Below are 24,188 nucleotides of genomic sequence, written 5' to 3' on the forward strand. Positions count from 1 at the left end.
ACATTTTAAGCATTCTGGAATATGCATCAAGACAAGCAGTCCGTGCACAGTATGCTTTCTGCAAGCAAAATTCACATTCCCCTGGTGGTGAGAAAATCTCTAATTTCCCCTTCTCTGTGGTATCTTGACTGGTAGGTAACAGCCTCTTTCACAGTAGGCAAGGGATGGTTAACAATTGGTTAAAATCAACTTCAACATATTCCCAAGTCAGCCTGCAGGTAAAGGCCTGTCTAAACAAAAATGTCTTTGCCAGCTGGTGGAAGAAATGGGGCTAGCTGTCCCCCCCCCCCCAGCAATGAGTTCCAGTGGTTAAGAACAGCCACTGAGATGCCTAAAGGTTTTTCCAAATGTGTGGTCAGGACCGACAGAGGGGCATCTCTTGAGGATCTTAAACCAGGCTGGCCAGGCTAGAGGGACGCAGCCTTTCAGGTAATATGGTCCCAAGTCATGTAGGATTTGAGGTCATACCCAGCACTTTGAATTATTACTAGAAATGTACCATAGCCAGTGAAGCTGTTGTATTATTTGGGGGAGGCACACACATGCTCCCCCTAACCAGCCCCAGTCAATAGTCTGCAGCATTCTGAACCAGCTAGTTTCTTAACGCTTTTCAAAGGCAGTCATGACATAAGAGTCCATTACAGTAGTCCAAGTGAGATGTAACCAAGTGGCTGAGCTGACATTTGCAGGCACGGTACAGCTGCAGCAGCCGCTTTAGGTGTGCAAGAGCGCTTCTGGCCACTGCCCATACCTGAGTGTGCAGGATTCAAGGTGAATCCAGGAGGATACCCAAACTGTGAACCTTAAGTCTGCAAATGCAACAGTTCCCCAGCAACATTGTCTGGAATCAACCTCATGGGTCACACCCATTCCCTCATCTGCTTCTCAACCGATGAGCAGCACCTTCTGCCTTGTTTGAATTAAGCTTCAGTTTGTTCACAATCATACAGTCCGTCACCAACAAGACCAGCTGACCAGTTCTAGACTTGAACAGCTTCCTCAGGTTTAAATAGAAAGGGGAGCTGATACCAAACCACAAAAACCCAGACAACCTTCCTCACAGGTTTCATTTTGATGTTAAATAGCAAGCTGGAACCACGAGAAACACCATATTCCAACCATCAAATGATCAAACAGGAGTCCTCTAGCACCACCTTCTGGAACTGCCCATCTAAGAAGGACTAAAGTGGTGCCTCCACGCCCCATCCAAGGAATAATAATAATAATAATAATACATTTAATTTCTTCGTCGCCTATCTGGCCAACGGCCACTCTAGGCGACATACAAAATTATTAAAATACAATTGATAAAATACAGTAATACAATAAAAACAATAGATCTACAACAACAATATTAAAACTGGGCAGGAGGCATTGCAGTTATAACAATTAACCCTCCCCGGATACCCCGAAGGCCTGCTGAAAGAGCCAGGTCTTTAAGGCTTTCCGAAACACATTTAGGGAAGAGGCGTGCCGGAGATCTTGTGGGAGGGAGTTCCAAAGAGTGGGGGCCGCCACTGAGAATGCCCTCTCTCTAGTACCCGCCAATCTGTGTGGCCAATCTTGTCGGGCGGCATAATTGGTGGCATAATTGGTGGCGTTGAAGGCGCTCCGTGAGATAAACTGGGCCGAAACCGTGTAGGGATTTAAAGGTCAATACCAACACCTTGAATTGGGCTCGGAAAACAACTGGAAGCCAGTGTAGGTCGAACAACACTGGTGTGATGTGATCTCGGCGGCGACTATTCGTAAGTAGTCGAGCCGCTGCATTTTGTATCAGTTGTAATTTCCGGACCGTTTTCAAGGGTAACCCCACGTAGAGCGCATTACAGTAGTCCAAACGAGAGGTGATCAGGGCGTGTACCACTAGTGGGAGCTGGTGAACAGGAAGGTAGGGTTGCAGCCTTCGTATGAGGTGTAGTTGGTACCAGGCTGTCCGGCACACTGCCGAAATCTGAGCCTCCATGGACAGCCTGGAATCAAGCACAACCCCAAGGCTGCGGACCTGGTCCTTTAGGGGTAAACTCACCCCATTGAACTTCAGGTCAATGTCACCCAACCTTCTCTTGTCCCCCACAAGTAGTACCTCGGTTTTATCAGGGTTCAACTTCAGCTTGTTCCTTCCCATCCATCCACTCACGGATTCCAGGCACTTGGACAAGGTCTCCACAGCCAACTCTGGTGAAGATTTAAACGAGAGATAGAGCTGAGTGTCATCCGCATATTGATGACACTGCAGCCCAAATCTCCTGATGATTGCTCCCAGCGGCTTCATATAGATGTTAAATAGCATGGGAGAGAGGATAGAGCCCTGTGGCACACCACAATTGAGAGGCCAAGGGTCTGATACCTCCTCCCCCAACGCTACCGGTTGGTACCTGTCGGAGAGAAAGGAATGGAACCACTGTAATACAGTGCCTCCAATTCCCAATCCCTCCAGGCGAAGCAGAAGGATACTGTGGTCGACAGTATCAAAAGCCGCTGAGAGATCGAGGAGGACAAGAAAGGTGGATTCTCCCCTATCTAATGCCCTCCTCAAATCATCAACCAGAGCGACCAAGGCTGTTTCAGTTCCGTGACCAGTCCTGAAACCCGATTGGTATGGATCCAAATAATCCGTTTCATCCAAGTGTGCTGACAACTGGTTGGCCACCACTCGCTCAATGACCTTCCCCAGAAATGGTAGATTCGAAATTGGGCGGAAGTTATCTAACACTTGGGGATCCAAGAAGGGCTTCTTTAAGATGGGCTTTACAATTGCCTCCTTGAAGGCTGATGGCATCACACCCTCTTTCAAGGATGCGTTTACCACCGCTTTGATCCCCTCGCCCAATTTCTCTCTGCAGCTCACAAGGAGCCACGAAGGGCAAGGATCAGTAAGACAAGTGGTTGGCTTCACAGATGAAAGCACCTTGTCCACTTCCTCAGAAGGGAGAAGCCGAAACCGATCCCAATTTACCGGCTTGCAACTGGCCAACTCTGGTTCATCGACTGTGCCCACGGCGCGCGGGATCGAGCTCCGTAAGTGTTCGATTTTATCAGCGAAGTGTTTTGCTAATAGGTCACAGGAGGCCTTTGACTGTTCCAAGGGTTCCTGAGCAACTGGACCGACCAGGCTTCGGACCACCTGGAACAGCCTCCTGGGACAGCACTCCGCAGACGCAATAGAGGCAGCAAAGAAAGCCTTCTTTCCTGCCTTTAAGCCTTCTTTCCCCTACACGATGTGGTGCACCCACACTATTTTGCCTGTCCTTTAGTAGTGAGTTTTATGCAGCCATAAAGGAAACCTGGAAGTCTGGTCCTCCCACGAGTCACTGGAAGAGGAAAGATATCGAGATGCCTCTAAATTGGAGTAAAAAGGCATTTCCTATTTGAGGACATCAGCATAAATCTTTTTTTTTTTTACAATAATTTTTATTCAAATTTTCATAAAACATACAAAACAAAATCATAAAACATTCAAAGACAAAAAACAAAACAAAACAAAAATGATTAAACAAAAAAATAAAATGTTGACTTCCCATTTGTCGCAGATCAAATCAGTTGTAGGTCTACAATATATAACAATCCTGTCTCTTAAATTATATTATAAAATCACTTTCCTCCAGTAGTTATCTTTTTTTTTTTTTTCAATAATTTTTATTCAGATTTTCATAAAACATACAAGACGAAATCATAAAACATTCAAAGACAAAAAACAAAATCAAAAATAGTTAAACAAAAAAAAAAAAAAAGAAAAAAGAAACAAAAATAAAAAATAAAGAGTAAAATATTGACTTCCCATTTGTCAAAGATCAAATCAGTTATAAGTCTATAATATATAACAATCCTGTCTCTTAAGTCATATTATAAAATCACTTTCCTCCAGTAGTTATCTTACTTAATCATCAAATCTCATAAACATTACTTTATTCTTTCCACAAAAAGTCAAAGAGAGGTTTCAATTCTTTAAGAAATATATCTATCAATTTTTTTTTCCAGATAAGCATATCGATTAATCCATCTCATTACTAATTATGATAATCTTATTGTCATAACCATAGTCAAAATAAACATTTCAATTAATCCATCACATCAGAATCTGTTAGGTTCAGTAATTTCAGTAGCCATTGTTCTATTATCCCTATTAGTTCCATTTTCCATCTTCCATCTTCAGTAGTCTTGTTAAGTCCAGTAATTTCAGTATCCAATCTTCCATTATCAGTATTCCATAATAATCTTGCTGTCAAAGCCATAGTCATATAGTAAGAGTCTGATGGGAATTACCTCTATCCCAAATATTTTCTTGCCATCCATTCTGAATAGGTTGCTGAAATACTGCTGTAAAATCATATCTCTGTTCTTTTTTTCAAAATACACTGGGTCATCTCTTGAAAGTTTTTCCATTGTCACATGGCTGCAGTTAATTCCATAGATTTTCTCTATATTGGGCTCCATCACATCATTCCAGTCCAGAAGATTATCCATGCCATTGATAACTTTATCTCTAGAATCTTCATTAATTTCTTCAGAGATAACATTGAGTTCCAAACAATAGATTTTATTTCTAAAGTCCATAGACTCCAAATCTTGTTCCTGTTCCACGTTTGTTCCAATCTCCGGGATCTCCTCTCTCACAGGGACCCCTGTTCCAGTCTCCAGGGTCTCCTCTCTCACAGGGACCCCTGTTCCAGTCTCCAGGGTCTCCTCTCTCACAAGGACCCCTATGTCTTTAATCTCCTGTGTCTCCAAACAATAGATTTTGTTTCTAAAGTCCATAGACTCCAAATCTTTTTCCTGTTCCACGTTTGTTCCAATCTCCGGGGTCTCCTCTCTCACAGGGACCCCTTCCAGGGTCACCTCTCTCACAGGGACCCCTATATCTTTAATCTCCTGCTTCATTTTACTCAATTCAATTTTCAGCTCCTTACAACCCTGTCGCAGGTTTTGTTTCGTTATCTCAATCTCATCCATTATTTTCTGAAACATAGTTATTTCCAGATTCTCAGCCACTTTCTTAATTGCCATTTTAAAAGAAAAATATAGGAAAACCACTTCTTATTTCAGCAACAATTGGGTTAATACTCCAAACTTGGTGACATCACAGTATAAACAGAGCAGACAGCCTTATCTCTCCATGCTTAAGTAAACAAAATGCAGTTCCCAGGATCGAAACAATTAATGGCGGTCGTCAGGAAACAGATTCGTCAAAATAAAATAGACCAAAAAGAGAGTAGTCTCAGACAATATAATATTCTTCAAAATAAAAATCTGGAATAGAAATCCCTCTTCTGTGTATATCTTTAGAATGCAAATCCAGGACAGCTTTTTGCAACAAAAACAGAGATAAGCTATTAATTAGTGAGTAGCAGAGAGAAGTTATAGCTCCCCAGTGAGATGTCAAAAACCGATCAATCTGGCAAATCTCTTTTAAACAGCAACAATTTAAGTCAAGTAAAAGAAAAATATAGAAAGAAGGGTGCTTGCCTGTTAGTGCGTTCTCTCTTAGAAGATAAGATGAACGTTCGCTTTATCAGATAGAGCTTGTTGTTGAAAATCCGTCCCACCTTCGTCGGCTGGACCTCGTCCCATAAATTAATGAGATCTGGTCGTCCCAACAAAAATAGGCTTTGAGGTTAATCTCTTCGTTTCTCCCTACCCGGGAGAAGTTTAATCAGTCAAAAAAAAAAAAATCTGACTGATATATCTGAATAAGCTTCTTTTGAGGCAGGAGCCCGTCTCAAAAGCAGGCACAGGCTAAGTCACCCTTCCCGGAAGTCCCTCCAGTAGTTATCTTAATTAATCATCAAATCTCATAAACATTACTTTATTCTTTCCACAAAAAGTCAAAGAGAGGTTTCAATTCTTTAAGAAATATATCTATCAATTTTTCTCCAAATAAACATGTCGATTAATCCATCTCGTTAATAATAATAATAATCTTATTGTCATAACCATAGTCCAAATAAACATATCGATTAATCCATCTCATCAAAATCTGTTAGGTCCAATAATTTCAATAGCCATTATTCCATTATCCCTATTAATTCCATCTTCCATCTTCAATAGTCCTGTTAAGTCCAGTAATTTCAGTGTCCAATCTTCCATTATCAGTATTCCATAATAACCTTGCTGTCATAGCCATAGTCATATAATAAGAGTCTGATGGGAATTTCCTCTATCCCAAATATAGACTGTATAGGCCTTTGACTGTTCCAAGGGTTCCTGAGCAACTGGACCGACCAGGCTTCGGACCACCTGGAACAGCCTCCTGGGACAACACTCCGCAGACGCAATAGAGGCAGCAAAGAAAGCCTTCTTTCCTACCTTTATTGCCACTTGGTAGGCAGCTACTGCTGCTCTAACCTGTGTCCGGACATCTTCGGAGCGGGATTTCCGCCACCGGCGCTCTAGTCGTCTCACCTCCTGTCTCAAGCTACGCAACCGCGGTGTATACCATGGAGCTAGCTGAGTTCTATTCAGGGGGAGAGGACGTTTCGGAGCCACCTGGTCTAATGCCCTGGTGATCCCCACATTCCACTACTTCAACAGGGTTTCGACCGCGCGACCTTCAGCAGGTTCCAATTCCCCAAGCGCAGTCAGGAATCCATCCGGATCCATCAGGCGTCTGGGGCGGACCATTTTAGTAGGTCCTTCACCCCTGCGGAGGGGTGCTCCAGAAGGATGCCACGCTCAATGGTATTGAAAGCTACCAAAAGGTCAGCAGAACCAACAGGGACCCAAATCCTCTGTCCAGTTCCCAGCTTAGATTGTGAACAAAGGTGACCAAAGCAGTTGCCGTAACTGTAGCTAACTTTAACGTAAGAAAAAAATCAAGCAAGCAAATAAATTCAACATTAAAACTATTCAAATAATTAATAAACAATTCTAACAATAAATAATTAAAATAAGAAACAGCAGTTAACACAACAGTGAAAGCAGGAAAGAGTCTTAGAAAGTGTTAGAGATAAGCAGATGAAACTAGCTCTCTCTCACTCTCGCTCTCACACACAAAGAGAGAGAGAGAGACAGACAGAGACAGAGAGAGAGACAGAACGCTAAAAGGCCTGGACAAATTAAGCTGCCTCAAGATCATAACTCTTCAGTGAGGTGGACAACCCTGAGGAGGGCATTGCAGAGTCAGGGCACATGAAAAGAGAAGGCCCAATCCTGGAGTTCCATAGGTGGGGGTCCCCAAAGGGCCTCCTCTGCTGCCCTGGAAAAGTAGGCAGGCGGTCCCTGAGAGAAGTGAAAAGCCGTTCACGGCTTGTGGCCAGAGTAGTGCAGCCCTTTCAGTACTGGCCTGGAAACACAACCGGAGCCAGTAAAGCTGTTTCAGAGCTATCGCAATGCGTTCCAACCGCAACGGTCCCCCAGGGCGACTGTCTGGGATCAGTGCTGCAGGTTGGAACAGAATCACTGCAGCACTCTGCCCCCACCCCAGACAGCTGATCCAGAAGGATACTGTGGCTAGCTGTACTGAATGCTGCCGGAGGGCTACTGGAAATAGAACCACATGCCCAGTACCAAAAGCAGTACCTCGTTCTTCTAGCGAGGACACAAACGGCCCTGGTAACAACTTTGCCACTGAAGCCTCCTAGCCTTCCTCAAGAGTCATGGAGAAAGGTGAGCTACTGGAGGCCTCGGATTTTGGAGCCTCAAAATATAAAGACTTCTAAGCAAACAGCAGCTGCCCCTTAGCACTCACCAATCACGTACTTTTGTGTTTACGACCAGGGTTGGTAAGAAGTAACAAAGAGTGAATTTTCTCCAGTGGGTTTGTGAGGAGAATATGCCTGGGTGACCACTGTGGTTGTTTATTTGCACCCCCCCTCAGTCCCTTGTTACGTTTTGCCTCTCCCCTCCCCTCCCCTCCCTCCCCTCTACTGCCTTCACCCACCCCACCCTCTGCTCTGTCACACTGCATGCTGGTTAATGAGAATATCATCAGGTTCCACCCATCTGGGCTAAAAAGGGTGTGTGTGCATTAATAAAATCTCAGTTGCCTTAAGAGGAAATTAAAAGCAGTCCTTGGTACAGAGGCAAGGACTCCCACCATTCACAAATGACAGAAATTATGCACACTGTGTAAATATAATACACGTCTGTTAAAAGCATTCAGATTGATTTGTATCAAATACAGATTGCCTATTAACGCTTTAGACAATGTTCCTTTACTGTCAACAAAATTCTGTTGAACACCAGCCTGATGAACTGCTGCCCCCTCTATCAGAAGAGGCTGCGCCACCTATTCTGTCCCCAGGAGGGAATGCTGGAGACACGACATTCCAGAGGCAGCTGGGCAGGGTGGGATGGAGACTGGCAGGCAACGGGAGCAGCGCGAGAGAACAACGAGGAAGAGGGGCTCTACCCAGCTTCTTCTAGACAGAGAGAGACACGGCTTCCATCTTGCTCCGTTCTACTCTGCAGTCATGACGGCCACAACCTCCCTTTTAAGACCGAAGGCCTCAACACAGACAAACAGGGAACGCTTTTCATTCCATTCCTGCCTTTTTACTAGCGTCAAAATCTAGTCTCTTCTCCTGCACCACAAAACAAAAGCTCCCGTGTCTCAGTCGCCAGTCACCACTCCAAACAGAAATCTTCAGGCGACTGCTGCAGCTGAAACCACAGCAAATGGCACTCCTCTGTGACACACACTTTCCCCAGAATATGGGAGCCAAGAGAGGTTCATTTCTGCCGGAGCATCACTTCCCTCTGCCTGCCATGTGCCACTTTGCAGAAAAAGAAAGATATCAAGATGCTCCTTAGTGTATTAGATCTTTGCCAGAAAGTTAACATAACAAGAGCCTCCTGGATCAGGTCAGTGGCCCATCTAGTCCAGCATCCTGTTCCCACACTGGCCAATCAGATGTCTATGGGAAGCCCGCAAGCGGGACCTGAATGCAAGAGCACTCTCCCCTCTTGCAGTTTCCAGCAACTGGTATTTGAAAGCAGACTGTCTCTAACTAGCAGCCAATGACAGCCTTACCCTCCATGTAAGCCATCCTCCAAGTATATTTATTTATTAAATTTATATCCAGCCCTTCCTCCCAGTAGGAGCCCAGGGAAGTAAGCAAAAATATTAAAAACTCTAAAACATCATAAAAACAGAACTTTAAAACAAAACCTCTCGCAAACATTTTTTTTTAAAAAAGCTTTAAAACATCTTAAAAAGCAATTCCAGCGCAGATGCAGACTGGGATAAGGTCTCTACTTAAAAGGTTTGTCTAAAGAGGAAGGTCTTCAGTAGGCGCCAAAAAGACACCCTGGACTCCCCATTGTGGAGTCCCCCAGGGGTCGGTCTTGTCCCCCATGCTCTTTAACATCTACATGCAGCCTCTGGGTGCGGTCATCAGGAGTTTTGGAGTGCGTTGCCATCAGTACGATGATGACACACAGCTCTACTTCTCCTTTTCACCTTCTTCAGGTGAGGCTGTTGATGTGCTGAACCGCTGCCTGACCGCGATAATGGACTGGATGAGAGCTAATAAACTGAAGCTCAATCCAGACAAGACTGAGACATTGTTGGTGAGCTCTTTACCTGCCCAGATGGTGGATTATCCTGTTCTAGATGGGGTTACACTCCCCTTGAAGGAACAGGTTCGTAGTCTGGGGGTCCTTTTTGACCCTTCCTTGTCGCTTGAGGCTCAAGTGGCCTCAGTGGCTCGGAATGCGTTTTACCATCTTCGTTTAGTAGCCCAACTACGCCCCTATCTGGACAGTGACGATCTTGCCTCAGTTGTTCACGCTCTGGTAACCTCTAGATTGGACTACTGTAATGCGCTCTACGTAGGGCTGCCCTTGAAGACCGTTCGGAAACTTCAGCTAGTGCAAAACGCGGCAGCCAGGTTGTTGACAGGGACCCGCTGGTCCGCACATATAACACCTGTCCTGGCCCGTTTGCACTGGCTGCCTATTTGTTTCCGAGCCAGATTCAAGGTGCTGGTTTTGACCTATAAAGCCTTACACGGTGTGGGACCGCAGTACCTTGTGGAACGCCTCTCCCGCTATGAACCTACCCGTTCACTTCGTTCAGTATCCAAGGCCCTCCTCCGGGTACCAACTCACCAGGATGCCCGGAGGATTGTTATTAGATCTAGGGCCTTTTCTGTGGTGGCCCCCGAACTATGGAACAGCTTACCTGAGGAGATACGCCTGGCGCCTACGGTACTTTCTTTTAGGCGCCAGGTTAAGACCTGGCTATACTCCCAGGCATTTTAATGTTATTATAATGTTCAATTTTAATGTCAATATGTTCTATCTAATGTTTTTGTTTAATTTGCTGTTGTTCGTCACTGATTTTATTGTATATTGTATTTTAATCCTGTTTTGTTCACCGCCCAGAGAGCTACTCGCTATGGGCGGTTTAAAAATGAAACAAAATAAATAAATAAATAAATAACAGAGATGGTGCCTGGCTAACATTTGAGGGTTGGGCCTGTTGCCAGAGTCGGGGGCACTTACCAGAGGAGCCAACCTGGCTAGTTTTGGTTGGAGCAGGAATGTTCAGCTCTGGTTGCCCAGACTGTAAATGACAGCCATCATCCAGCTCTTGTCCTTCCGTCTGACCTGCTGGAGAGGATGCAATCTCTGCCAAGACTTCAAGGTCCTTGAGGATAACCTGGAAATGGGAAAAAAAGAGGGGCCCAGTTGTGGTCTTCAAGGGAAGGCTGTCAAGACAGGGAAGGCAAGGAAGCCAGAGCCCTTTGGAACTGGCTTGGAAGGTAATTCCAAGCACTGCCCCCTCCCCCTCCCAGCCCTTTTAAAGCCACCTACATTAGTGACCATTATCACATCTTGTAGCAGTAAATTCCATTATGTATATTGTGAACAATTTCCATTTTTTCTGCCCAAAATCTACTGCCAATCAATTTCACAGGATGACACCAAATTCTACTATTATGAGAGTGGAAGAGAAACCTTTCCGTCCAGACCATGCAGAATTTTATACATCTCCATCTGGTCCTCACTTAGTCTTTTTGAACTGAACTGAACACCACAAAACACCTCAGCTTCTCCTGACTGAAGGTGCTCAGGATCCTTGATCATATGCCCCTTTCCACACTTTTCTCAGCTCTACAAAATCCTTTTTGAGATACAGTAACCAGAACTGTACTATACAGTATTCCAAATGCAGATGCACAAAAGCTTTGTACAAGGCCATTATAATACTGGCAGTTTTATATATAACTGGCTACCAGTTGTCTACCGGGCCCAATTCAAGGTGTTGGTGTTGACCTTTAAAACCCTCTACGGTTTCGGCCCAGTCTATCTGAAGGAACGCCTCCAGAATCACCGATGGTGCCGCCTGACGAGATCAGCCTCGCAAGACCTTCTCTCGGTCCCACCGGTGAGAACAGCGAGGCTGGTACGGACCAGAGAGAGGGCCTTCTCTGTTGTGGCCCCCACCCTCTGGAACTCTCTCCCTTTCGATCTCAGACATGCTCCCTCCCTGTCCAGCTATCGCCGAGCCTTGAAGACCTGGCTGTTCAGGCAGGCCTACAAGATTGGGACAGATTAACTTATGTTACAATTGATTTAACGGATGGTTTTTTAGCTTAAAATTGGATTATGTTGATCTATATGGATTGTTTTTATTCTTGTTCGTCGCCTAGAGTGTCCCTAACCCGGACAGATAGGCGGCTGAAAAATAAAATTTATTATTATTTATTATTTTATTTTCAGTTGTTTTCCTAATGAAACCCTATGTGGAAGGTTTAGTTGCAAACATACGTTTCATTTACTATAGCCATAGAATGAACTCTTGAAATGCGTGGATTTAAAACAACGGGTAACAGTTTAAATCAACTGAATGGAGAGAAGTCAAAAAAGGGTTTTGGGATGAGTGTGCAGACAGAAAAGCCAATCGATACTCAGTCATCATGCTAAGCTCTACTAGATGCCCCTCTAGCCACTCTGATGGCCTTTAGTAAAAGCAGTTCTTTGCATCTGCACAGGTCAGGCTTGCAGGCAGACAGGTCTTGTGCCTTGCCCATTTGATCTGACATTCGTTCTGATTTCTAGCCTACTATGAGATCCACCCATCTTAACTCATTCCCAGTGCTGCAACTGCAAGACTGAGGACAGAACTAGATGTTGCAGCCCTCACATTCCTCCCCCACATCACGTCTAGCCTTCCTGCAAGTCCCATTCACCCTTCACTGCCTGCCATTTATGAGGCTGGGGAAACGCAATGATGGAATGTCTCATGTCTCTCACCAAGGTTTATGAGGTGGTGGTGCAGGGCTGTTGCTCAGGGCACCAGCAGACACATTTCATGGCATCTACTTCTGGAGGGAGTAGATTCACAAAACCAGGAGGACATTTCTTCATTGACTCCATGGTGAGGTCCCAGCAAAGAGGATCCACTGCAAATTCTGCCTAGAGGTTGCCACCTGCATGGCAAGTCAGCGCTGCAGTCCTCAGCAGGAACTGAGGCTTGCGGTAGCGTAAGGCCTGCTTTCTTTTTTTTTTTATCATTAATTTTTATTCAAATTTTCAAAGACAAAAAACAAAACAAAACAAAAATAATTAAACAATAAAATAAAATGTTGACTTCCGATTTGTCGCAGATCAGTTATAGGTCTACAATATATAACAATCCTGTCTCTTAAATTATATTATAAAATCACTTTCCTCCAGTAGTTATCTTAATTAATCATCAAATCTCATAAACATTACTTTATTCTTTCCACAAAAAGTCAAAGAGAGGTTTCAATTCCTTGAGAGATGTATCTTTCAATTTTTCTCCAAATAAACATGTCGATTAATCCATCTCGTTCAAATCTGTTAGGTCCAATAATTTCAATAGCCATTCTTCCATTATCAATGTTAATTCCATCTTCCATCTTCAATAATCCTGTTAAGTCCAGTAATTTCAGTAGCCATTCTTCCATTATCAATAATCCTGTTAAGTCCAGTAATTTCAGTAGCCATTCTTCCATTATCAGTATCCCATAATAATCTTGTTGTCATAGCCATAGTCCAAATAAACATATAGATTAATCCATCTCATCAAACCTGTTAGATCCAATAATTTCAATAGCCATTCTTCCATTATCAATATTAATTCCATCTTCCATCTTCAATAGTCCTGTTCAGTCCAGTAATTTCAGTATCCATTCTTCCATTATCAGTATCCCATATTAATCTTGCTGTCATAGCCATAGCCATATAATAAGAGTCTGATGGGAATTTCCTTTATCACAAATATTTCCTTGCCATCAATTCTGAATATGTTGCTGAAATATTGTTGTAAAGTCATATCTGTGTTCTTCTTTTTTACAAAATGCACTGGCTCATCTCTTGAGAATTTTTCCATTGTCACATATCTGTAGTTAATTCCATAGATTTTTTCTATGTCAAGCTCCATCACATCATTCCAGTCCAGAAAATTATCCAAGACCTTGATAACTTTATCTCTAATATCTTCATTAATTTATTCAGAGACAACGTTGAATTCCAAACAGTAAACTTTGTTTCTAATATCCATAAACTCCAGATCTTTTTCCAATTCCACATTTGTTCCAATCTCCAGGGCTTGTATCTTCCCTTTAATTTTTCTTTTCTCATCTCTAATCTCATCAATCTCCTCTCTCACAAGATCCCCTATTTCTTTAAGCTCCTGCGTCATTTTGCCAAATTCAATTTTCATCTCCTGTCTACCCTGTCTCAGGGTTTGTTTCATTATCTCAATCTCATCCATTATTTTCTGAAACATAATTTCTTCCATGGTCTCAGCCACTTTCCTGATTGCCATTCTTAAAACCACAAAAACAAAAATTATTTCAGCCACAATTGGGTTAATATTCCAGGCTTGATGACATCACAGTGTAGACAGTACAGCCTGCCTTATCTCTTATTTGTTCAGGAATACAAAACAAATTTAGTTCCCAGCTTCAAAACAGTTAGTGGCGTCATGAACAAGTAGATTCGTCAAAATGAAATAGACCAAAAAGAAAATAGTCCCGGACATATAATACTCCAAAGTTCATAAATCAAATTTATTTATTTTTTTCCCTCCTCGAAATAGAAATCCCTCTTCCGTTTGTATCTTTAGAATGCACTTCCAGGCCAGCTTTTTGCAATAAAAACAAGGATAAGCTTTTTCAATTTCTTTCCTCCTTAATTTCGTGAATAAAAGAGAAGAGTTATAACTCACCCAGAAATTCTTTATAGCTGATTCATTGACAAATCTCTCTTTGCTGCAACGATTTAAACCAAGTGAAAAAAAAAATAGGAAGAAGGATGCTTGCCTGTTAAAGTCCGTTTTTCTTTGAAGAAAAGATAAACGTGTCGCTTAATCAGTTAGAGCTTGTTGGAAGTCCGTCCGGTATTGCTGGCTGAACCTTCTCTCGTAAATTAATGAAATCCAGTCCTCCCAACAAAAACAGGCTTTTGTGGTTAATCTCTATGTTTCTCCCTGCCTGGGAGAAAATCTTTACCAGTCAAAAAGAACGTTCTGACTTATTTTAAAACTGAAAAAGCTTCTTCTGAGACGAGAGCTCGTCTCAAAAAGCAGGCACAAGCGAAGTCACCCTTCCCGGAAGTCTCGCGTAAGGCCTGCTTTCATGCATCTCACCAGGGATGAACAAGGGGAAATGAGACACCGCAGTGGAGCAAAGTTCCATGTTTAGGATCTTTAAGCCAAGGCTTCGCCAGACTGTGCCCCCCCTGAGTCCCACAGTTGCTTCAGGTTGTTTGAAGGAGGACTGAGCAATTCCTGCAAATCAGCTCCGACGTTTGGCTTCCATTCCAGGGGTGTCTTCCCCAGAGACCAGAATGAAGCAGCCTTTCGTACAGCAGCTAGCAGGGATGCCCGCAAGCCCTGCACGCCCACACCAGCACTTGAGCATGAGAGCCAAAGGCTGTCATGAAATGCTGGGAAATTTGCCTTTCTGACACATTTTTTGATCCAAGAGCTGCACTGGAATGTTTATTTTGTTTCCTACATTCCATACAGCTTTTCAAGAATAATTCCCACCAAAGCGGTTTACAACCCACATATCAAACACTTAATAAAATACAGCGTTAAACCAGAAAACGCCTCCAAAATCCCAGGAAGGGGATCACGCAGTCCTGGCCAGGTGGTCAGTTCAGGCGAGCCTTGACAAGGCCTGGATCCCTTCAGGGCCACAGGGGCTACCTGACACTGAGCAGATCCTTGCTCCATCTAGCGCAGCACTGCCTACACCGACTGGCAGACGCTCCCCAGTATGTCAGGCAGGAGCCTGTCCCAGCCCGATCGGAGATGCCGCCACTGAACTTCCTGCAGGCAAAGCAGCCGTCTGCCCCTCAGCCGCCCCAGCCCTTCCCTCGGCAAGATCCAGAGAGGAGCAACATGGAATCCAAACGGCAGCGGAGGCCCAAGAGCCCGAGGTCCAGCTGCCACCTTGTCCCCACCTGCCTCTGCCTCTTGCATTCACCCCCTGCCTCCTCCAGGCCCCTTCCTACGGCCCGCCTCCTCCGCTGGATCCCTCATGAGGGTTGAGTCAATCCCCCCTCCAGTGGCAGGCACAGGACTCGGCAGCACAGCTGGCCTTGGCTCCAGCCCCTGCAGTTTAGCACAGCCACGGACTCCACAAGAGGAGCGAGCGCGGAGGAATTACCGGCTGCTCAAGGCAGAAAGGCACTAGAGAAAGTCCCAGTCAGGGGGTCTTTCCTCTGCAGTCCCAAGAGGTTGTAAGTGTTACTCAGAGAAGACCCACTGAAATTAATGGACATGGCTAACTCATGTCCTTTAATTTCAGTGGGATTACTCAGAGTAGGAGTAGCACTGGATACAGCCTAGTGATGTTGCCAGTTTTTGGATCTGGCAGAGGCCCAAAACTACATTTGGAACAAGCTTTTGATGGTTTACACCAAAATCCCTCAAGGCAGCCATCCTCAACCAGGTGACCCCACGTGTTCCAGACTACCACTCCCATCAGCCCCAGTCAGCATGGCTGTGTGACAGTGGGCCTGACAGGGCACGGCTGCGCTGGTGGGTGTTGTACTGCAGAACATCTGGAGCTGGGGGGGGCAGCTCCTTCGGCCTTCATTCCCAGAAGCCCAGGCAAATTACAGTTCTGCACGGAGAACTTCCCTTTCCCTGCCCCCCCTTTTTTTTTGCAAAAGGGAAGGCGAGGTACTCAACCAAGCGGGGAAAGGAAGGAAGCTGCCAAGGACGCTGGGACAGGGCCGGGCCAGCAGAGACGCCCTGGAAAGAGGCTTGTTTTTTCTGAGCTCTTGTGGAGAAGTCCAAGCTTTTTCTGAGAATTCTTTTTTAAACATTTGGAAAGAAGCAGCCCTTTCCCAACAGGGAAGTTTGCCTATCACTGAACCGAACCAATCACCTCTCATTCCTCCTGAGTTTTGATGGCACTACCCCCGCTTGGCTTGACAAACAAACAGAGGAGCGGCAAAACTGCCAACACAGAATTACCAGATTGATCTGTACGCAGATGTATTTCCCACATTTTTGCTAGCATCAATTCTGAAGGCAAAGTCTCTCTTCCAGTGATCTGCTGTGCCTTGCCTCGCTCAGATCTGCTTCCAGGTGGAGGAGGCCTCTTAGTCCATTAAAGCCAGAGAAAGAACCTTTTCAAACTGGTCTTCCTAAGTGAAATCTACTGCAACAATGATGGCAGACACGAGATGCTGCACCTGCCAAAGATTTCTCAGCCATGCAACAACTGAAGAAGTGAAAGAAGCAGCCACAGCCAAGAGCATCCTCCCCTCCTGTGGTTTCCAACAACTGGTATTAGAAACCATACCGCCTCAGACCGTGGAGGCAGAGCATAGCCACCATGGCTAGCAGCCATTAATAGCCTTTCCCTCCATGCATTTTTCTAACCCTCTCTGAAAACCACTCAAGTTGGTGGCCATCACTGCCTCTTGTGGGAGCGAATCCCACAGTTTAACTATGCGCTGCATGAAGTAGAATCATAGAGCTGGAAGAGGCCTATAAGTCCAAACCCCTGCTCAATGCAGGAATCCAGATCAAAGCATAAAATATGTTCCTTTGTCTGTCCTGAATATTCCAACATTCAGCTTCACTGAATGTCCACAAATGCTAAAGTTAAGAGACAGGGAAAAAAACTTTTCTCTGTCCACTTTCGCCATGCTATGCATAAGTTTATACACTTCTGTCATGTCACCTCTGACTTGCATTTTCTCTAAACTAAAACGCTTCAAATGCTGCAGCCTTTCCTCATAGGGGAGTTGCTCCATCCCCTTGATCATCTTGGTTGCCCTTTTCTGAACCTTTTCCATCTCTACGATGTACTTTTTAAGGTGAGGAGACCAGAACTGTACACAGTTTTCCAAATGGGGCTGCATCGTAGTTTTGTATAATGGCATTATGATATTAGCAGTTCTTTTTCAGTACCTTACCTAAGGATCCCTAGCATGGAATTTGCCTTTTTCACAGCTGCTGCACATTTGACTGACATCTTCATCGAGCTCTCCGCTATGGTCTCACTCCTGGTCAGTCACCACCAGTTCAGACCCCATGAGCATATATGTGAAATTAAGATTTCTTGCTCCAAAATACATAATTTACACTTGTTGATACTGAATTCCATTTGCCATTTTACCACCCATTCACTCAGAGGTCCTTTTGGGGCTCTTTGCAATCCCTTTTTGTTTTAACTGACCTGAACAATTTAGTATCATCAGCAAACTTGGCCACCATGTTGCTCACCCCTAACTCTAGATTGTTTATGAACAAATTAAAAAGCACAGGTCCCAATACCGATCCTTGGGGACTCCACTTTCTACATCCCTCCATTGGGAGAACTGTCCATTTATTCATACTCTCTCCTTTCTGTGTCCTAGCCAGTTCCTGATCCAGAAGAGGGCTCCTCCTTTTATTCCATGACTGCTAAGCTCACTCAGGAGTCCTTGGCGAAGTACCTCGTTGAAAACCTTTTGAAAGTCCAAGCACACTATGTCAACAGGATCAGCTCTCAATATATTTGTTTACACTCTCAAAGAACTCTAATGAGTTAGTGAGACAGGACTTTCCCTTGCAGAAGCCATGCTGGTTCTGCTTCAACACAGCTCGCTCTTCTACAGGCTTGGTTATTTTATCCTTAACAATACAGTGTGAGAAACAAACAGTATAGGACGGACTTGAACTCTAAAAACAAGAAGGTAAATACGACTCGATGGGTATAATTGAAACTTTGTGGGATGACACCCATGACTCCAATACAGCAACTGAAAGATATAACTTGTTCAAAAAGAACAGAAGGAATAGAAATAATAATAATAAATTTAATTTCTGGGTCGCCTATCTGGCCGATGGCCACCCTAGGCGACGTACAAACAGTTAAAACACAATAAGATAAAATACAATGGTACAATATAAAAACAGCAGAAAAACAGGACAGCAGAAAGAGTTGCGCTCTATGTTAAAAATATATATCCCTGCACAGAAATCCAGGAAGATGAGCTTCGTAGCTCCACCGAGAGTATCTGGGGCAAGTTAAAAAAGGAACACGGTTGTGGGAATCTACTACCGACCACCCAATCAAGGAGAAAGTGAGGATGAAATTTTGAAAAGCAAATTGCCAACGTTTTGAAGGGCTATTGTGTAGTAGCAATGGGGGGCTTCAATTACCCCAATACCTATTGGGGCAAAAACTTTGCCAAGCACGGCCCCTCCAAAAAATTCCTGACTGGCGTTGGAGATAACTTTCTCGTACAGAAAGTGGAGGAAGCAACTAGACAATGGGCTATCCTTCACTTGATTCTAACAAACAGAGATGACTTAGTGGATGAAGTGGCAGTCATAGGAACTCTTGGGGAAAGTGACCATGTTATACTTCAGTCTGATTTTAAAGGAAGCAAAAGCTGATTGTAGCCATATACATACCCTGGACTTCAGAAAAGCCGATATTAATTAGAACAATGATAACTAAGGTCTCATGGCAAGCAACCCTAATGACCCCAAAGAGAAAAGAAGCCCAGGATAGGTGGGAGTTTCTAAAAAATGAAATTCTAAAGGCACAGTGGCAAACAATTTTGTCAAGGAAAAAAGGGGGAAGACAGCAGAAGACACCAAAGTGGCTTCACAAAAAGCTTAGAGAGGACCTGAAAACAAAAAAGGACACATACAGGAAGTGGAAGGAAGGACAGGCCACAAAGGAAAATAACACAGGCATCATGGAGTTGCAGGGATGGCGTCAGGAAGGCTAAAGCTGTGAATGAGCTGAGGTTAGCGAGAGATGCCAAAAGCAACAAAAAAGCTTCCTTCAGGTACATCCATAGTAAAAGACAGAGAAAAGAAATGGTGGAAACAGCTACTCAATGTTGTCCCTATCTTCAAAAAGGGGGGAAAGGAGGAACCTGGGAAATTCTGGAGCAGGTTATAATGTGGTCAGTCTGTAAGCACCTTGAAAACAATGTAGTGTTTACTAGAAGCCAACATGGATTTGTCAAGAACAAATCCTGCCAGATTAATCTGATCTCGTTTTTTGATCGGGTAACCTCCCTGAAAGACTGTGGGAATGCTGTAGACATAATATATCTTGACTTCAGCAAAACCTTTGATATTCTGATTAGCAAGCTAGCTAAATGTGGACTGGATGGAACAACTATCAGGTGGAACCACAGTTGTCAACAATCGTACTCAGAGTGCTTATCAATGGTTCCTTCTCAACCTGGGGAGAGGTAACGAGTGGGGTACTGCAGGGCTCAGTCTCTTCAACATTCTCATTAATGACTCAGATGAGAAGGTGCAGGGAATGCAGATGACACAAAATTGGAAGAGACAGCTAATACCGTGGAAGACAGAAACAAAATTCAAAGTGATCATGATAGGATGGAGCAGTGGGCTGAAAACAGAATGAAATTTAACAGGAATAAGTGCAAAGTTCTACACCTAGGAAAAAGAAACCAAATGCACAGTTATAAGATAGGGGATACATGGCTCAGCAATACTACGTCTGAGAAGGATATTGCAATTGTTTATCACAAACTGAATATAAGCCAGCAGTGCAATGTGACCAGCAAATGCTCTTTTAGGCTGCATTAATGGAAGTATAGTTTCCAAATCATGTGAAGCACAAGTCCCCCTCTATTTGGCATTGGTTAGGCCTCATCTTGAGTGCTGCGTCCAGTTCTGGACACCGCACTTTAAAAAGGATGCAGACAAACGAACAGGTTCAGAGGAGGGCAACAAGGATAATCAGGGGACTAGAAACAAAGCCCTATGAGGAGAGACTGAAAGAACTGGGCATGTTTAGCCTGGAGAAGACTGAGGGGAGATATGATAGCACTCTTCAAGTACATGAAAGGTTGCCACAAAGAGGAGGGCCAGGATCTCTTCTTGATCATCCCAGAGTGCAGGATGCAGAATAATGGGCTCAAGTTACAGGAAGCCAGATTTTGGCTGAACATCAGAAAAAACTTCCTAACTGTTAGAGCGGTATGACAATGGAACCAATGACCTGGGGAAGTGGTGGGCTCTCCAACACCAGAGGCATTCAAAAGGCAGCTGGACAGCTACCTGTCAGGTATGTTTTAACCCGGATTCCTGCACTGCACAGGGAGTTGGACTCAACAGCCTTATAGGCGCCTTCCAACTCTACTATTCTATGATTCTAATACTTTCTACCAGTTTTTCCAAGACAGACATTAAGCTAACTGGCCTGTAATTTTCAGGATCCCTTTTTAAAGATTGGTGTTACATTGGCTACTTTCCAATCCTCTGGTGTGGAGAAAGACCTCTTTCACAAGTTACATATTTTTGTTAGAAGATCAGTAATTTCATCATTAAGTTCTTTGAGAACTCTTAGGTGGATGCCATCTGGACCCCCAGTTTTTATTTTGTCTATGAAGCCTAGACCTTCATCTCTCACCACCACTATTTGCCTCAGTTCCTCAGATTTCCTTCCTACAAAAGTTAGTTCAGGCAAAAGGACCTGATCTATATCCTCCACTGTGAAGACAGATGCAAAGAGTTCATTCAGCTTCTCTGCCATCTACTTATCCTTGTCATTCAACAAGCCAATCGCTTCCCTCGACAGTCTCCTGCTTTTAATGTATTTAAAGAATTGTTGTTGTTGGTTTTCATGTTTTTAGCAATGTGCTCCTGAAATTCTTGTTTAGCATCCCTTATTGTCTTCTTACATTCCTTTTGCCAGAGTTTGTGTTCCTTTTTATTCTCCTCATTTGGACAAAACTTCCATTTTTTGAAGGGAGCCTTCTTGCCTCTAATAGCATCTTTGACTCTGCTCATTAACCATGCTGGCATCCTCTTGTCCCTGGTGGTACCTTTCCTGATCTGCAGTATACACTCCAGTTGAGCTTTTAATATTGTATTTTTAAATAGCTCCCACAAAATTTGGAGTAATTTGATCCTCTTGACTTTGCCTTTCAACTTTTTAGCAATCCCCTCATTTTTCCTCTTTTGAAGTCAAAAGTAACTTTGGGATTTTCTTGGCAATTGGCCATTTACATATATGTTTAATAGCACTATGGTCACTGTTCCCAATTGGTTTGACAATGCTTACATCTCACACCAGGTCCTGGAAGCCACTTAAGTCCAGGGTTGCTGCCCCTCTGACTAGTTCTATGATAAACTCTTCAAGGGCCGAGTCATTTAGTTTATCTAGAAATGTTACGTCTTTGTCATGACTGGAAGACATATATAGCCAGGATGTAACAGGGTAGGTGAAGTCACCTGTTACAATAACATTTACTAAGTGGTGCCTTGCATGCTAGCCTGGGCAAATTAGACTAGCTTTTAGCTGCTTTTAATTTAAACAGAAGGCTGAAACCCTCAGGTGAGTCCCCCCCCTGCCCCACATACAACAGCCTAACCTTTTATAACCTAGGAAAACAAAGATTGCTGGGTGTGTGTGTTTAAGGAAGGCCATGCCCACCTCTTGTAAAACTAAGCTAACTCTCCCACTAGTGCTGAACAATTGGTGGAGTTTCCTTTTTACCCCCTTCTCCAAAATTGGAGTTTAGTGTAGTTTAGTGTGCTCCTTCAAGCTTCCCTGCTAGGGCAGCATTAATACTAGGTTCCTATAGGCTTCTTCCCACTGCCCTCTCCTCAGCCGTGGCTGGGATTCATTTACATACTGTCTCTGAACCTGAAGTTTCTACATCAGCCTTTCCCAACCTTTGAGTCCCCAGATGTTGCTGTACTACAATTCCCATCATTCCTGACCATTGGCAGTGCTGGCTGCGGCTGATGGGAATTGTTGTCCAACAACATCTGGGGACCCAAAGGTTGGGAATGGCTGTTCTAGACAGTCCTTGTACACCAACACAGGAGTGGCAGAAAGCAGCAAGTGCCTGTGGCAGTACCAGCAGGCTGTAAGTGAAGCTGCCCCATCCACACGAGGAAAACCTCACCAGCCAGTTTTGGACTGGATTATTGCGTGGCCAGTCCTGCCTTGGGAAGTTTGCTGGATCCCCCCGGACCCCATTCAAGCCATATGATTCCACATGCAAGATTGCCTTTGAATGAATTGCACGGTACCTCCTACCAAGACAGACTCAACCAGGCTGGCGGGGGTGGGGAGAGAGAAAAGATGTCATTTTGCATGCATAGAGCATCTCCCCACTAAAGACGTCTCCAGCAGGCAGCTTCTCTCTCGCTTTCCTTTTGTGCAAGCAAAAGAGTGAAACTGGAAGGGTGTCAGAGAAGCAATATCCTGCAGGAACACAAATGTCTAACGTTACCATGGCAACAGGCCCGGTGCCAGGAAGGCACATCAGCTGGGTCCCTTTAAGCTCCCGTTATCGGCCATGAAAGGGCTGAGACCAATGGGGCACTTCCCCCCCATGGCCTCCTGATGGGGAAAAGGGGGGAGCACTGCACACACACCACTCCCACTCAGGGCAGAAGCTCAGATCAGCTGGCACAGCTGGCTGAAAAAATGGGGAGCTGAGTTTACTGTTAGGATTGAGGCTCACAGGAAGAAAAGACACAACCAGCAGCAAGAGAGATGCACCAATTCTTTGAGGCAGAAAAAAATAATAGAAATATGTGCAAAAATTTATCTTGTTTGCACATGTGGCTCCAGCTATTAACCAATTTCTAAATTGACTGGAAATCTATTTTAATTTCTTGTCAGATGAAGGAATCGGTCAGATGTGCCTCATGGAAATGAACAGAGGACAGATGCTAATGGCGGCGGCAGCAGGCTGCCCTGGGAACTGCCCTGAGTGCACAAGTATCTCACCCCAAAAACGAGCTTTTTCACTCTTGCCAGATATTTATCTTCAACTACACAGGCTAGAAAGCTGCACACAAACAAGGCTTTCATATTTTGCACTGAGGCCATTCTCTACAATTGCAGGATGGCCAAGAGTGACGGTTAATGGAAAAAGCACTGCTAAGCCTTCCAAATGGCCTTGGGCTTGCTGAGAGGGAACGCATTTCAAAGTGGCTGCTCTTTAGTAATGAAATCTGGCTTCTTCTTATCACAGAATCACAGAATAGTAGAGTTGGAAGGGGCCTATAAGGCCATCAAGTCCAACCCCCTGCTCAATGCAGGAATCCAAATCAAAGCATTCCCGACATGCATTCGCCAATGCATGGCTCCCATGCAGACTTCCTCTGCTATCCAGATCTAGGTCGAGTTAATGTGCTGCATGTTCCAGTTGAAACAATCTGATGTTTGCTTCACTGACTCATGTGCAGGCTGCTACAGTCTTCCTGAAGCAGCAGGCAGCCCCCTCCCCTCACCCCCCAAGGCAGCTCTCTTCCTCCTCCCACGCACTCAAGAGTGCCATGCTGCAGCGTCAGCTGCGTCACAGGGCTATCTCCCCCCCCATCCAGCTCCCAATGGTCTCATGACGGATGAGAACAGAAGACAGGAATAAAATCCAAAGGGACCTGGATAGACTAGGAAATTGGGCTGAAATTAATAAAATGAAATTCAATAAAGACAAATGCAAGATTCTGCATTTAGGCCACAAAAACAAAATGCACGGGTACAGGATGGGAAACACCCGGCTTAGCAGTAGTGCGTGTGAGAAGGACCTTGGAATTGTAGTGGATCGCAAGTTGAACATGACCCAGCAGTGTGATGCTGCGGCAAAAAAGGCAAACGCGGTTTTGGGCTGCATAAACAGAGCTATAGTTTCCAGGTCGAGGGAAGTAATAGTCCCACTATATTCTGCATTAGTCAGGCCTCATCTGGAATACTGCGTTCAGTTCTGGGCGCCTCATTTTAAGAAAGACATAGACAAGTTGGAGCGGG

General features: G+C 44.4%; 1 protein-coding gene across 3 annotated transcripts in view; it reads right to left on the reverse strand.

Moving 5' to 3' along the window:
- Nucleotides 1-24,188, reverse strand: part of VAC14 (VAC14 component of PIKFYVE complex) — a 160,534-nt gene that overhangs the window by 96,179 nt on the left and 40,167 nt on the right. For all 3 annotated transcript variants that reach the window (XM_061593755.1, XM_061593753.1, XM_061593754.1), the window contains exon 13: nt 10,447-10,603. In XM_061593755.1, the coding sequence (XP_061449739.1) occupies nt 10,447-10,603 (157 nt within the window). The remainder of the gene's footprint in view (nt 1-10,446; nt 10,604-24,188) is intronic.

Source organism: Rhineura floridana, chromosome 13 (assembly GCF_030035675.1).
Source record: "Rhineura floridana isolate rRhiFlo1 chromosome 13, rRhiFlo1.hap2, whole genome shotgun sequence".
NCBI classification, from domain to species: Eukaryota; Metazoa; Chordata; class Lepidosauria; order Squamata; family Rhineuridae; genus Rhineura; species Rhineura floridana.